At 39.3% G+C, this 15,365-nt stretch overlaps 2 protein-coding genes across 2 annotated transcripts; one reads left to right on the top strand and one right to left on the bottom strand.

The window, feature by feature from the left end:
• Positions 1-342: 342 nt before the first annotated feature.
• LOC135714670 (three-prime repair exonuclease 1) lies at positions 343-1,885 on the bottom strand. The gene is made up of 3 exons (XM_065238051.1): positions 1,547-1,885; positions 1,427-1,477; positions 343-1,361 (listed from the first exon to the last, which is right to left on the bottom strand). The coding sequence occupies exons 1-3, from the start codon at positions 1,758-1,760 to the stop codon at positions 637-639; spliced, it is 990 nt and encodes a 329-aa protein (XP_065094123.1). The 5' UTR covers positions 1,761-1,885; the 3' UTR covers positions 343-636.
• A 9,298-nt stretch (positions 1,886-11,183) lies between these two features.
• Ndc80 lies at positions 11,184-13,467 on the top strand. Its single transcript, XM_065238055.1, has 3 exons — positions 11,184-11,422; positions 11,494-12,079; positions 12,146-13,467. The coding sequence occupies exons 1-3, from the start codon at positions 11,325-11,327 to the stop codon at positions 13,358-13,360; spliced, it is 1,899 nt and encodes a 632-aa protein (XP_065094127.1). The 5' UTR covers positions 11,184-11,324; the 3' UTR covers positions 13,361-13,467.
• The last annotated feature ends 1,898 nt before the right edge of the window (positions 13,468-15,365 follow it).

The raw sequence follows: 15,365 nt of genomic DNA, 5'->3' as shown, positions 1-15,365 counted from the left end.
GTCAAATTCATGATTCAACCATGTTGGATTTTTGTATGGGACAGCGACTGAGTTTGTTTACAATTTGCTCTAAGAGCGCACTCCCCCCGCGATCTCCTCACCCGACAAAGCTGTAGTACCATGAACCTGTCTTAACCACTTCAAACTAGAGAACGGCGAATAAAAGATTATAGGAATCGCGTAGATGAAATATAACTACCTAGCTCATTTTTTCCTTGTTTTAAGATCATCCTCGTTGAACAAAGCCGGGTCTTGTCACTATCAACAAGGTCGTAAAAAGGAGTATAACATGTGTTCCTTTGATTACAAAAACAATCATGTTCCCCTAGTTTGAGGTAGTTCGGACTAGGCTTCGGTGATAGAGCCTAAAGTCAGTAAAGCACCACGAAAAGGTAATCTACCAGGCGTTACTGGACATTGTTGCACCTTAAACAAAACACCAAAGTAATATCCCATGCAATCTACATTACATTTATTTCGGTTAAACGTTAAACTCGAAAGTCTCGGTACAATATTTACCTGTAAAATATTAACACATTTTAGATGCTAATCGTACTACATCAAATAAATTTTGCATGCTATACGGGAATGACAAACAATAATACAAAATAGTACGTTCCTAACAAAAATATCCAGTCAAAATTTTCCTGAAAAGTCTTGAAATTTTGCACCATGCTCCTCAGCGTACGCCACAAAGGCGGATCCCTCAGCAATTGCACATTTGAGCAGAGCTTCCACGTCACATTCTGCGTAATGGGAAATTTTGGGTGGTACACCAAGTAAACGCTCGTGGACGTCGCACAGTCGGAACCTTTTCTTAACCGACAGGCCGGGTGATAATTGCGTTGTTGGCACCGGGGTTGACGGAGGTGACGCTGAATTTGAACTTTCTCCTTCAGTGGTAAACAGTTGGCGCTTCGATCGGGATGGACTCTTTCGCTGTCGAGTCGTTTCACTCGATTGGCTCTGCGTGGAGGGAGTCACATCCAGGTATGACCTTAAGACTTTTTTGTAGTTCTCGGTTATTTTGCTCCTTTGTGGTGTGGTTTCATTGAGTTTTTGCATCTGTGACAATGTGCTTGAACTGCCCTCCAGTTCCTCCATGGCCGTAATGGCAGTCAGTTCGAGATCAGCCAGTTCGTTATCCGCATTTTCCTGAACCGCCTTTGCCTTCCGTTCTCTTTCCTGCTCCAAGGCTTGAAACAGGGGCAGCGAATCGATGCAGTACGTGTTGTCTGGTAGCTGTGCCTTCAGAGCTTCCAACTCCTTTTTTAGTATCACGAAATCGAACCGGTTTCCATTGTGTGCTACCAGACATGTCGGGGATTGGAGACGTTGCAAAAATAATGCAATCAACTTGGCTACGGTAATAATATCATATTTACTGATTTATTCTTTCAATTCGATGAAACAGTTTAAATCTTACCTGTATTTTCATCAAATCTGCTTTCATTTTCCAACATATCATTATATAGCCCTGAAACGTAGCATAAAATATAAGAATGAGAACACTATTCATGCATTGGTGAAATGCATAATCAAGTACCTGTAGTTTCCGACGCCTTTGGATGAATCACTCGCTGAGGGTTGAGGCAAAATGTTTGCTTATTCAGTATCCGGGGGAGCTCCCCTCGTTTCGTGTTCAATAGATGTTTCTTGGAACAGGCTATCAGCGAGATCTCGGTGATTTTGGGCATCTGCAGCCCTGGTAAACCCGTGGTTTCCAAATCAAAGAATACGAAAGATTCCAACTGAGCCATCGCCAATAGATTATGTGTACGTGTTTACGGCGTGCAGTGCTCTGCATTACTGCAACCTTACGGGCTAAATCAATTGCATTTAGCTGAGATTTGCGGTAGGTGCTACATTAGGTGCATTCTACAGGTTCTATATAGATGTATTATAAAAAATATAACTGAGGCGTACGCCAACCAACAAGTACAAGTGCAAATAAAAATGGACGTCACTGCGTATAGACGTTTGAAATTCAAAAATTGTGTTGATAAACAAAGAAAATGATCCCGGCACTGAAATGAGATACACACGCTACACGCAGAAACGAAACAACTCAAAATTAAGTCATTTCTCGCGTCACTTTTCAAATAGACCAATGTAACATATCCACCATTTTGAGAAAATCGAAGTTGAAGTTCGACAGATTATTATTTTAACTGTTTAAAAACAATACATGTAGTCAGCATATAATAACGTTGAAAATTCAGAAGAAACAGTAAAATCACAATTTTACTTTGAATTTCATGCTACAACATAGAAAAAATCACATATGACGTTTTGACAAGTCGAGTTGTACATCGGACATGTTACATTGGACGATTTTTCTCAATGACATAATCAATGATTGTTACATTGGACGTTTTGTCTACATGATACTAGATTCCCTTTCACAGATTTCAGAGTATAGTACCTAACTTTAGATTGGCCCCGCCTTTGGAAAATGAGCACCAATCATGTTAGGCAGTCCGAATGACCGAAGTAACAATCATGTACCCATCATTTCAAACTGTACATTGGACAATTTTTGATCAATGATTATCTTAAATAAATGAAAGTAAATTTGGATGGATGTTTTTGTATCACATACAATGACAGAAGAGCAATAGTTTGTATCGCATAACTCGATTTGTTTACATTTGTTACATTGCACTATTTGGAAAGTGACGCGAGATTTCACTCATTTTGACAGCTAAGAGAAACCAGTTAAAATAGGTTAAAATACGCCTTTTTACACTCAAAAATATTAGTAACAACGAAAGATTAAAATTTAATCATTTTATCCTTAAGTTATATATATACATTGATAAGATTAATATTCAACTTCAAAATTATACTAATTCAGAATAACGTCTCACAATTCGTTCAGACAAAGAAAAATCGTTAGTAAAATTAAAAAAAGCATCGGTGAAATTAAAAGTTTGCGTTGGGTCTTTTTGGTAGAAAGCGGTTAGCTTTTAAATCAAAAGGTCCGTCAACTGTCAGTTTACAAGTTGCCCACTCATGACTTTTAAAAGTTTAAACTTTCAAAATAAATTGTTCTACTGTCAAATTAAAAGCGTGGCATGGTTGAAATTAAAAGCTTATTTTCAAAACAAACTTTTGACATGAGAGTACGGTATACTTTAAATGACAATAATTGTTATTTTTAATCCAAATTAAATATTTTTATTTCATAAGTAGTATATTCAATATAGTAAAGGCCCAAACGCAATGTGGGCGGAAGCGGAACGGAAACGGAAAGTTTGACAGTTGTCACTAATGACATCAAGATGCCTAACCGAAGTCGATTTGGATCTAACTAGTTTTCAATCCGACAAGTAGGCTTACTCAGATCGGGCTTTTCCGCTGCCGTTGCCGTTCCGCTTCCGTCGTCATTGCGTTTGGGCCTTAACATCCTTTTAATTAAAAATTACAAATTCATTTATTTCTCTATTTTTTATTCACAATTTGATATCATTGTCTGGTTCCGCACTGCATATTCGTCGGATTGGGTAGGCAGTTTTTTTAGACAGCAGGCTGGTATGGATCGACATTTTTCACTTGAGATCCTTGTAGTACTGATTGAGGGCACTTCTCTCGGCGTCCGTCAGCTAAACCTGCTAGGGCCTTCCCGCATAAACGCGAACCATCACATGACCTTACCGATAATGGTTATAAATTGTTTATAATCCCTGCTAAACTTCAACTGAAATGGTTATGGTACTTTACATGAACGTTTGTGTGATAAAGTTTTAACCTTATGTATTATGGTTTTTTGGAAGCGGACCTTACAAATAATGGGTTGTTAAGAACCATTACCATTCCAAATTCTTGTTTTCTCCATAGATTTTCGGAAAGAGAACTATATTAGAACGTTTTTACTTATGGTTTGAGAACATTAATGGTTATGGTTATGGTTATGGTAGTCAGTAAGGTCCATTAATGGTTTTGTATTATCGCTCAACTTTACGTGAAATATATCGTGAATTGGTAATCAGTAATTTACAGGCAACCAATTCGTGATATATTCCACATAAAGTTGATCGATGTTACAAAACCATTCATGGACCTTACTGGTTACCATAACCATTACCATTAATGTTCTCAAACCATAAGTTAAAAGGTTTTAGTCTAGGTTTTAGTATAGTTTTCTTTCCGAAAATGTATGGAGAAAACAAGAATTTTGAATGGTAATGGTTCTTAACAACCCATTATTTGTAAGGTCCACTTCCAAAAAACTATAATACTTAAGGTTAAAACTTTATCATTAAACGTTCATGTAAAGTTCCATAACCATTTCAGTTGAAGTTTAGCAGGGATTATAAACAATTTTAACCATTTTAGGTAAGGTCAATTTATGGTTCGCGCTTATGCGGGTTATCTAACATCTTGCACGACTGTAGGCTACGAAATGTCTCCGATAGACAGTGTATGATTGATGCTCGTGGCCTACTGGCGATTCGCCACTGCCTGAGGATGCCATTTTCCGCAAATTCCTGGTGCAAGCGTGTTTCTCATCCTACAATTTCAAAAGCAATCAATAAATATTATTTGTTCCACGGAATAGAATTTCAAATTACCGGATTGATTCGCCCGGAAAAGGATCAACGTTCGCCGGATTCCCTCTCGGCTAAATTAATGATACCTGCGGATAAGCAATAATCATTGGTTCAATTATGCAAATTATCTGATCTCAAAAATTACTTATGGTTTAATAAAAAATTGCTCTCCCAAACTACAATGTCAAGCAGCTGCAACTGAAATGAAAAAAAATCTCTTTTCCGGCTGTATGGCACACTCCGCCAGTGCAGAAGTACATGGGTTCTAATTTGCAAGCAGTTACAGCGTTACAGACCAAATCTTCACACTTTCTAGGACAAGTTAAAAAAAAAACTGAAGTTTTTCTTTTTGTTTGCTCACGCTATCCTTAAACTACCCAAAAATGGGTAGAAATCAACACATGAAGAGTAATTTTGACAGTTAAACAATTTTCAATTTGAAAATCTGGGCTTTTAAAACTACAAGTTAATATTAAAACAATCACTTTTGAATTAAAAACAACCTTGTTGTATCAAACATTTTCGTAGTTAGAATAACGATTTTTTTGATACTTTTAAATTGAAAGGTTAATATTGTTACCGATACAGTTTTTGTTTTTTTTTGTGTACCTGCGTTGCGTTTGACAGGCATCTGTTTTTGAAAAAAAAAAACAAAATCTGTTGCGAAGTTCATCAGTGCGCGAAAACAGGAACAACATTTAATTAGAAAAGTCATAGGGATGACTGTAAAATTGTTTTCAAATGAACGCTGGTCGAGGTCAATAGCAAATAATCAAGTAGTTCTCTATCCGACATCTAGCGAACCTAATGATGGACAAGGGCGAAGCATAGGAAGGTTTCAACCGAAACCTGGCCCCATTATCATCTCATCCCTACACACAAAGAAAAATCGTTGCTAAAATTAATAAAACCATTGGTAGAATTAAAATTTTGCATTGGTTCTTTTTGGTAGAAAGCGGTTGGCTTTCAAAACAAAAGTCAGCCAACTGTTAAAGCAAAAGTTGACCGCTCACTACTTTCAAAAGTTAAAACTTTCAAAATAAATTGTACTACTGTCAAATTAAAAGCTCGGGAGTGGTGGAATTAAAATTGGCATCTTTTCAATTCAAAAAAAAAGTTTCGGTTTGAAAATGTTATATTTTTGAAACAATAAATAACATTTTAAATATAAAAAACAAAATTTTGAAATTAAAAACATGCATTTTCATTGTAATATCATCTTTTTTTCATTTTAAATTCTAAATAATATTTAATTTATGTAAAACAGATCAAAAATGTATTTATTTTCATTTCCTTTTCAACTAATTAACAATTATGTAACGAAATTCACAGAGAGACACAGATAGACATCCCGGTAAGTGAGGGTTGATACGAGGAACACAGAATCCAGACACTGACAAGGCAAGCTTGGTATTGTTTTCCATTTGCAGAAAGTACCAACTGGTGACGGATTCTACGGGCAGCTGGTCTTCGTCCTTCTCCCAATCAAAGCTGAATTTTCGTTTTTCCGAGGCTTGTAGTAGGGTTTGATCCTTCTCCGACAGGAATTTTATAAGGTCGATACCGAAAGCTGGCGTGATGTCGTCCTGGCAGATTTCATAATCTGATATAAAAAAGAATCTAAAATCCAATAACAATAACAATGAAAATAGTTTACTTACCATTTGGAATGTCAATTTCACATGAGTCTCCACGAGGGTCTCTAGCAGCGAATAATTTCGGAATATCTAACTAATAACAGTTCAGTTTCTGGTATCCCATAAAAGAACATGACTCTTATTGTAGCTTCTAACCTGGATTTCATGTTTACAGCGGCCAGACTAGTGAAAAGGGCGGCATATAAGATTCCAGTGCAGCCAGTAAAAACATCGCTGAGGGGTATTTTTGACAGTTGAACAACTTTTGTTTTAAAAATATGTACTTTTAAAATCAGGAGTCAAAAGTAAAAGAAAAACTTTCAATTAAAAAATCCAACTTTTATTTTGAATATTTTTGCTGTTGAAACTAAGAATTTTGGGAAAATTTTAAAATGAAAATGCATTATTTTTATTAATACAATTTTCGTTGTTTGTGTGTACAGGCAAAAATCGTTGTTCCATGACGGATCGAGTGTAGTTACACGGACATTCTGATGACTATCCTATATATGGGTTCGACCCAAGTGCAATTCGCTAAAAACAACAATGATCCGACCTCGGATCCGACTGGGTTCCGACGTCCACCTCTGCCAGGAAAAGGATTGGATCGGAAGGCAGCTGACTGAGATCCGGTAGGAGAATGCCAAATCTTTTCAGGTATGTTACAGGGGTTTTATTTTTGGTGTGTTTAACTAAGGTATATTCTTTAATTAATTTCAGCACAAGGAAGCTGTCCCATCCATGATGTCGTTAATTCCTGATGATTTCGATGATTTACAAAGTGTGGGAGTGAAAATGATAACGACAGCATTCTCCAAGGAGGGTTTCGGTGCAGCGTTGAAGATGAACAAGGCGTAGCGGGAAATGGAGGAAACTATTAAGGCCGGCGCACAATAGGTACGTTTTCGGGTTTTTTGACTGATAATGCATGGGCTAACTGTCAAAAAACCTGAAAACGTATCTATTGTGCGCCGGCCTTTAGTCTATGCTGATTGATTAGCTCACTGCAGATACAGATTAACCCGATTGGTTGAAATGCTGATAGCTGGCAAGTACAGATAGCCCGACAAGTAAAACAGGACATAGCAACAATCACAACCCCAGCCCGATACGAAACAACCTGGTGGTAGGTCTAGTCAGTCAAGCCAGCTGGAGCCCGGAATCGATCGCAACGGCCACGAAATAAAATGCAACCCTCGACGCAACCGAGGAAGGTGACTCTATCTGCGATGTAGGAAAGATTTTGTTTTGCTGTGTTTAGCTGCGCGCACGCTGAGTAGATAGAAAGCAGATTGATGACGATTCTGAAGATTTCCTGCAAAAAGATGATACGCGATGCTAGTAGATGCGAAAAATGATAGAAGAATGTTCGAAAATTCATTCGCTAGTGCGAGATTTTTCAATGAGATTTAGATGTGTCACCCTCCTCGGACGCAACCACAACCCATTCGATGATTGCTACATGCCCGGTGAGATGATCACGATGGCGATGATAATTACAAGTACAATTATTGTAAGGAAAAATTCAAAATAATTTTTTTTTATAATTAATTTATTTGTACAGGCTCAATCGAATAAACTTTACAGAGCCGAGTTATCCTTTGCGTTATACATTATTACCAACAATCAATCGAAACTAACGATTTTAAATTGGCTCACCACTTGACTAGCCTACCCTAATAAAAATTGTATGGTTAATTTGCTTAACGACGTGTTCTGGGTATCATACAAACCATTTGTGGAATAGTTCAATGATTTGGGTTATCGTTCGTTTATGGTTATTTTTTATTAGGGTATTGGCATAGAGGTAACTCTAAGACCACTGGGTCCCGAAGAAAATCATTATTATTTTTGGCTCACTCAGTACCAGAACAACGGTCCCAAGCAGTCCCAAGCTATTTCACTCACCCCTGCATGTTCTGCATGAATCCACACACCCCTGATGTTATCTGTCAAACTTTCATAGCGAATCAAAACAAGCATAGTGTAGTAATAGAATTTCAACTAGAATAGGGTACGTTAATCGTTTGCTTGGGACCAATAGGCTACTAAAGTGGTGAGCCAATTTAAAATCGTTAGTTTCGTATTGATTGTTGGTATTGGTCCCAAGCAAACGATTAACGTACCCTATTCTAGTCGAAATTCTAGTACTACGCATTGGTTTTCCCTATGTTTCGAGGGGTGAATCGATTAGCTTGGGACCGAAGAGAGTACCAGAGCTGAGCCAAAAAGTTGAGCACGTTATTTCGGGACCTTAGTCTTAGAGTTACCACAGACAAACAGACATAACACTCGTAAGTTGTTCATCGAACAAGCATTTAATGAACAATTTAAAAGTATCGTAGTTGGTAGTACCGCCACCTGTGGCGCGCATAGTCAATTCCCTTGCGTATGACGTTTACACACTACCGCCATCTGTTCAACGTAGTGCCCACCACTGTGTACTCAATAGATGGCGGTAATGTTTTAGTGACGATGTTTTACAGTGAGAAATATTCAATGTGTTATGTCTGTTTGTCTGTGGAGTTACCTCTATGTTATTACTGTTTTAAATTTAAAGTTAAAGGAGCTGGACCGAGTACTCGCGGTTGTCTCGAGGTTAGTGGAGATTTACAATTTTTTGGATGGGAAAAGGGAAGAAGGAGGTTTGAAATGTGGTTTACGATACAACTATTTAATTAATCCTAAAGCATGAAATTATTTCTATTCATCTTGAAAACAAACATTGAAAAAAAACCCCACACGTACAAAATACAAACTAAACACAAGGTTAATCAAACTTACAATCTAAGGTTAATATCCTTAAAGTAAACATATATGAGTTTCATAAACTCCAGATCGCGTCTAGCCAAAATATCCCGAAGTGGAACATTAGGTTGTCTACCTCGAGCCCCAAGGGAATCATAAAAATGTGATCTGACTCCACAATACCATAGAGGTAACTCTAAGACCGCTGGGTCCCGAAGAAAATCATTATTATTTTTGGCTCACTCAGTACCAGAACAACGGTCCCAAGCAGTCCCAAGCTATGTCACTCACCCCTGCATGTTCTGCATGAATCCACACACCCCTGATGTTATCTGTCAAACTTTCATAGCGAATCAAAACAAACATAGTGTAGTAATAGAATTTCAACTAGAATAGGGTACGTTAATCGTTTGCTTGGGACCAATAGGCTACTAAAGTGGTGAGCCAATTTAAAATCATTAGTTTCGTATTGATTGTTGACAATACTTCGCACAAGACCAAAGGATGTGATCAGCGTCCTGGTAACCTTGTCCACATTCACAGAGATTGCTGTCTCCCAACCCCACACGGAACAAGTGAGCGTTCAGACAATAGTGATTGGACATGAGACGAGACATCACGCGTATGAAGTCTCGACCTAAGTCCAACCCTTTGAACCATGCAAACTTCGACACCTTAGGGATAATTGAATGTAGCCATCATCCCAAGCTCCCTTCACTCCATTGATGTTGCCAGCTAACGAGCGACTGCTGACGATAAATAGAGAAAAATTCACTATAGGCGATTTGTCGATCATAAATGTGGGCGGTATACCTTCGCAAGTGAATCCGCCTTCTCATTGCCCAAAATTGAGCAATGCGAAGGGACCCACGCGAAGGTGATGATGAAAGAGCGCATGGATAAAGTACTAAGCAGTTCTCGTATTTTCAAGAGAAAATACGAGAAGTGCTTTACCGGCCTAATAGAACGGATAGCCTCGACACAACTGAGACTATCCGTAAAAATAAAGTAGTGGTGTGGAAGAAGTGAAGCAATAGTTTCCAAAGTGTCAAAATAAATAGCTTTCAATGTTTCTTCATACTTCGTTTCTCTATCCATTTAAAATGAAAATAAAATTCTAGTTCTGACAGCAGCCTGAATACAAACTAACCAAGTTTTAACTTAGATTGTATACTTGCAGAATATACATTATGACGTATAATCCATTTTTATACTAAGTGTGTATTCTCTGTCTTTATTCCAAGCTATGCGTCGGTCAGGAGAGTTGTGATTTAGTGTAACTTTTAATCTATTTAGATTTGAAAATCTTCTGAGTGTAGAGTTACCTCTACACGGAACCGTAAAATTACCCAAAATTAAGTTCTTTTCACTCATCTCCCATGTTCCGTTCAATAAGCTAATTTTCAGTAAATAGCTTATAGTAGTTTGCATTTGGCTACGGCAAAAATAATTACTTACTCGTATGTATTTTCTACCCAAAATTAAGTTCAATTGACTCAAATTTGAGAATATCTCGTATACTCACTAGTAGCTTATTGAACGATAGTCATGAGAAAGTCGAATCTCTCGTTCCGTTTTTGACAACAGCAAAAAGTCAGAGTGGGATGCAAAACTCAAAATTACCCTAAATTAAGTAAAAAGAACTTAATTTTAGGGTAATTTTTTTCTCTGTGTATGCTTTTATTATCTCCGCGCGTCTCTGATATAACATCGTCTCTGAATGGAACCTTCTCCATGTAAATCAGAAAAGAACTGAATAGATAGAAGCAATATAATTTTTTGTAGAGGAATTGATGAAGAATATCGTTTATTTCTTTGATAGAACGATTTTATATGTTTATACGGTTGAAAAATTTTGCTTACATTATTTGATTTTAATGTGCATCTCCGCGCCCCTTCCTTAGAAATTATATGTCGATATTTTCCTCGATACTTTTTCCTTGCAGGCAACCCTGCAGCCAGCTCCATCAATTTACTATCGAATCAAATCAGTGCCAACATTTCAAAGGGGCGTAATTGCATTTGTAAACAATGGCTTTAGCCTTCGATTTCTCATGAATAAAAGCTCACTCATGAAAGTTATTTACACCACCAAGTAGCGGAATGTTTCCTCTACCATCTAGAATTGTTAATTTGAAAAGGTGAGCTTTCAGTTGCGAGAAATCGATAGCTAAAGCCATTCTTTACAAAAGCAATTACGCCCCTTTGAAATGTTGGCACTGAAATCAAAAATAAAAACACCAACTGCGCGCATTTCCAACTGCCGCGGTGCAGAACAGTACTGTTTAACAGTTGTAATTGTAATTTATTTAGTCTACGAACAGCTAAGTTACAGCTGCAGTTTTAATTTTCATCGTAGACCATCAAAATAAAAATATCCTCAAAGATGTCTACCATCAAGCTGCGCACGACCATGCCCCGTCGAACGGAAGAGTTCGAATTTTCAGCTCCACAGTCGTCGCTGAAAAAACCACCCACGCAACGGTAAGAAATTAGAAACAATTCGAGTAGCTGACAATACAACATACCAACCAAATTATTATTCATATGCACAGACTAAGTCGTATTGCTCATCCCATTCGGAAGCTTACAAAAGGGAGTCTCGGTCATGGCTTAAATGAAAATCACCGTTCCGCTTCATGCGACCGTCTTGCAGTGGTTGACCAAACTCCGGGGACTGCACGCAAACTGCGGTTCAACAACAGAAGCCTCAGTGCAACACCAGCCAACAGGACTCCGCTGAGGGGTAACGAGAATAGTGCCATCCTTTCGACGGTGGAAAAGGATAAACCACCTCTGGAGAACCGCGAATGGATGATGGCACAGTGCGAGCGGATTCTTGACTATCTGGAAATGGTTCATGATCTGCCGAAGGAGTTCGTTGAGCGGAGGAACTTGAAGGCGATGTCCACGAAACAGTTTCTGGTGATAATTAATCATCTGTTTAGGCAAATCGGCGGAAGTCGGTACAAGTTGGGGACAAACTTCATTGAAGACATCATGAAGACGATGGCCGAGTTGGAATATCCCTATACGATCAACAAGTCAATGCTGAAGACACCGAACGTTCCCCACTCGATCAATCACGTCATAGTCTTGATCGGATGGTTGGTACAGTTGGCACCGCGTGTAAATCATGAGGTCAGCTATCCCTTGACGTATTATTCGCGTTCGGTTTACCTAACTCTTAAATTGAATTATTTGCAGATCACTCCTTTGAACCGAGACAGGGATTTATTGCAAGATTTTCCAAACTGCAAATATCAGGATTTCTTTTTTGAAAGGGTTCAGGATGGTTTCAGTTTGTGGAATTTAAAGAAGATGGCCGAGTACGATTCCATCGTTGAACAGCTAACCGATCAACTGGTAGCAGCTCGCACCAATGGTATGAATCAGCTAGAGATACGGCAAAAAATCTCCGAGATGGAACATGAAATCCAGGATTTGAACAACCGAACGATTCAACAAGGCAGAGAGCTTAGTATGGATGGGTTTGCCGAAAAGCTCCAGGATCAACAGCAGATGAAGAAAAAGCTTCAAGAGGAAGTTAAGAGCATACAAAAGCAGGCAAATAGGCTAGAAGAGGAATACTATTTCAGACAAGAGGAATATTACGCTCGAGTGAAGAAAATCGAAGAGCTGAAGCAGGAGATTGAAACCCAGCAGCTGGCTGCTTCCGAACGAGATGACATAATTAACTCAATTTCAGCCAATAAGAACCTTCTTACGGCAAAGAGACTAGCCGTCAGCTCACTGGAACAATCTTCATATGATCAGCAGATTGTTGTGTCCCGACTGATCAAGCAAAAGTTCAATTTGATTTCCAATCTTAACACGAACCTGCACCGGATGGCGAACAACCTTAAACCAATGATCAATTTCGAAGCACCAACATTAGATTTGAAAACGGAAAACTATGCGGACCTTCTTCAAGATCTGCGAACCATCAAATCACAGCTGGAGGCCGTGGTAGCAAAACAGTCCTCCCTCTACTCACAGCTGAATGAGGAAAAATCTCATCTGGAACATCAGCTATCTAATTTGCAAATCCACTTCGCGACCGTGGACAAATCTCTCCAGGAGACGACCGCTCGCTACGAACAGCTTCAAAAGCAACGCCAAGCGCTGATCAGCCAGTTGAGTGATATTTCTGCTGAAAATTCCCAAGCGTCCCATCGGACGCAAGACGAACAGATTTGCAAGGAACGGGAAATTATGCAGCTAAAGGACCAGTGTGAACAGAACAGGAAAGCCGTCGAGAAGCTGACCATGGAGAAGCAGAAACTGATGGCCCAGAATTTGGAGGAGTGCCAGCACGTCTTGGCTGAAAAGAAACGGATGCAGAAAGAGTTGACGGGAAAGCTCGAAAAGATGGAATCCGTGATTCAGGGTATTGAGCGCGAACTAGGGCCATTGGATTAGAGGGCTATTATAGGGTTGTGGAATTTGGATGGATGGGTATTAAAATTTATCTGTATTGTGTTTGTGGAGCGTTTGTAGCAGTGTTGCGTAGGTATGTGATGTAAGTATTAAACCGTTTCTGTTTTTAATTCTAGTGATTTCATGGTAGTCTTTCATTATTTTTTCAATATCACCATTCAAGTCCATCATTGAAAAGAGCGATGGCTTTGTTTTGACAATGCTTGCGTCTGAATCGAGTTCCAACTAAATGGATTTCTGGACGTTTGGCATAACTATATCAAAATTTCATCCAGATGAAGAAATAAAATAGGTAAATAATGCTACTCCCTTGCACTTCCGCCCCCGCTTCACTGAAACTCGTGCCCCACTGGCGTACTTTTAATAGAGATTTTCCCTTTCAAACATGAGCGTTCGAGTTGTATTGTTGCAGCTTTTTATTCATAAATGCATGACAGTCCCATTAGAATAGGAAAACAAGCAAAGATGTGGTTGTTATACTCAAGGCTGCCATATTGAAGACATCTGTAATTCTGTGAAGCCATTTTTCCCGCAGACATTTTGAAAACATTCCATGTTTTGTGACGATGTTTGAAGGTATGTTGAAATTCAAGAAGACTTACGATGTTTTATTTTTTTTATTTTAAGCAGACATATGATGATTTTTGTTATAGAAATGAAGCGTTTGAATTTATATTTTAAGGTCCTTCTTGAAAATATTGATGATTATGGATTATGATTAACCAGCCATCTTGGAAGACATTTAAATTTCTGTACAGTTCTTGAAAATGTTACTAGATGGACTCGGTAGCTTAGTGGTTATTTTCTGCTTACTGAGCAGAAGGTCGGGAGTTCAATCCAAGGTCCGTCCCCTTTCTTGCAATTTTACAATCTGCCTTATTCTATTCCTATCGCTATTATAAATCTACCAGCAACGTTTACCGAACGTATCCTATGGCTCATCCTCCCCACGAACAAACGTCCAAACTCCTGTAGAACTTATGAGAGGCCGTAGAGTTCTCTGCATCTGTCTTAAGTAAGTGTCCAACTAACAGTACTTTCCAACAGTTGCAGCAGTTGCAAGGACGTGGCCAGGACAATTCTCGATTGTAGGAGACAGTGCTACGTTCATCTATCAGGCTATAAGGCCTTGATGTCCTCTGCTGTCCGAAGAAGTCGTCTCCACTCTACTCGAACCATGGCCTTACGTACTTGGCCGATCCGCCTTGGCCGCTGCGCGCCTTTTCTTATTGTTCCTGTTGGGTCGCTTTCGAGAACCATTTTCACTGGATCGTCGTCCAGATTCTTACGACATGCCCAGCACACCGTTCGAAAAAACCATTCCAGGTCTCGTGGCCGTAGAGGACCACCGGTCTAATCAGCGTCTTGAAGATAGTCAATTTCGTGCGGTGGCGACCTCCGGAGTCCAAAATAATGCGTCTTTGAATTTCCCTGCTAGTATCATTTTCGGCGGTCACCAGTGAGCCCAAATACACGAACTCGTCGACCACCTAGATTTCGTCACCTTCAACCTGAACTCGGGGTGGGTGGCTAACGTTGTCTTCCGTAGATATAACCTTTTCTTCTCATGTATTTCGTCTCCGATGCATTGATTGCAAGTCCAATCCGCCTAACTTCAGCCTACAGTCCGATGTACGTTTCCGCCATCGTCTCAAAGTTCCGTGCAATGATGTCGATGACATCGGCGATGCCAAGAGCTGGATGAACTTCCTGAATATCGTGTCACTCGTGTCTTTCCTAGCTCTTCTGATCACACCTTCTAACGCAATGTTACATAGCAGACACGAAACTCCCTCACCTTGCCTTCAAGATTCAAAGGGACTCGAGAGTGTCCCCGATACTCGAACACCGTTCATCACTCGATCCACCGTCGCCTTGACCAATCGCGTCAGTTTATCCGGAAATCCGTACCAGTTCCGTGAACTCAAATGAAGCTCCCTGAACTTATTTCCCATCTATTGAGCTTATCGGAAGATTCTAGCGCCCC

The sequence above is a fragment of the Ochlerotatus camptorhynchus genome, unplaced genomic scaffold (assembly GCF_037179485.1).
Source record: "Ochlerotatus camptorhynchus isolate MF236.1 unplaced genomic scaffold, CSIRO-AGI_Acam_v1.1 ptg000689l, whole genome shotgun sequence".
Classification (NCBI taxonomy): Eukaryota; Metazoa; Arthropoda; class Insecta; order Diptera; family Culicidae; genus Ochlerotatus; species Ochlerotatus camptorhynchus.
Note: the sequence above shows the minus strand (reverse complement) of the source record. Positions and strands in the feature narration are given on the sequence as shown.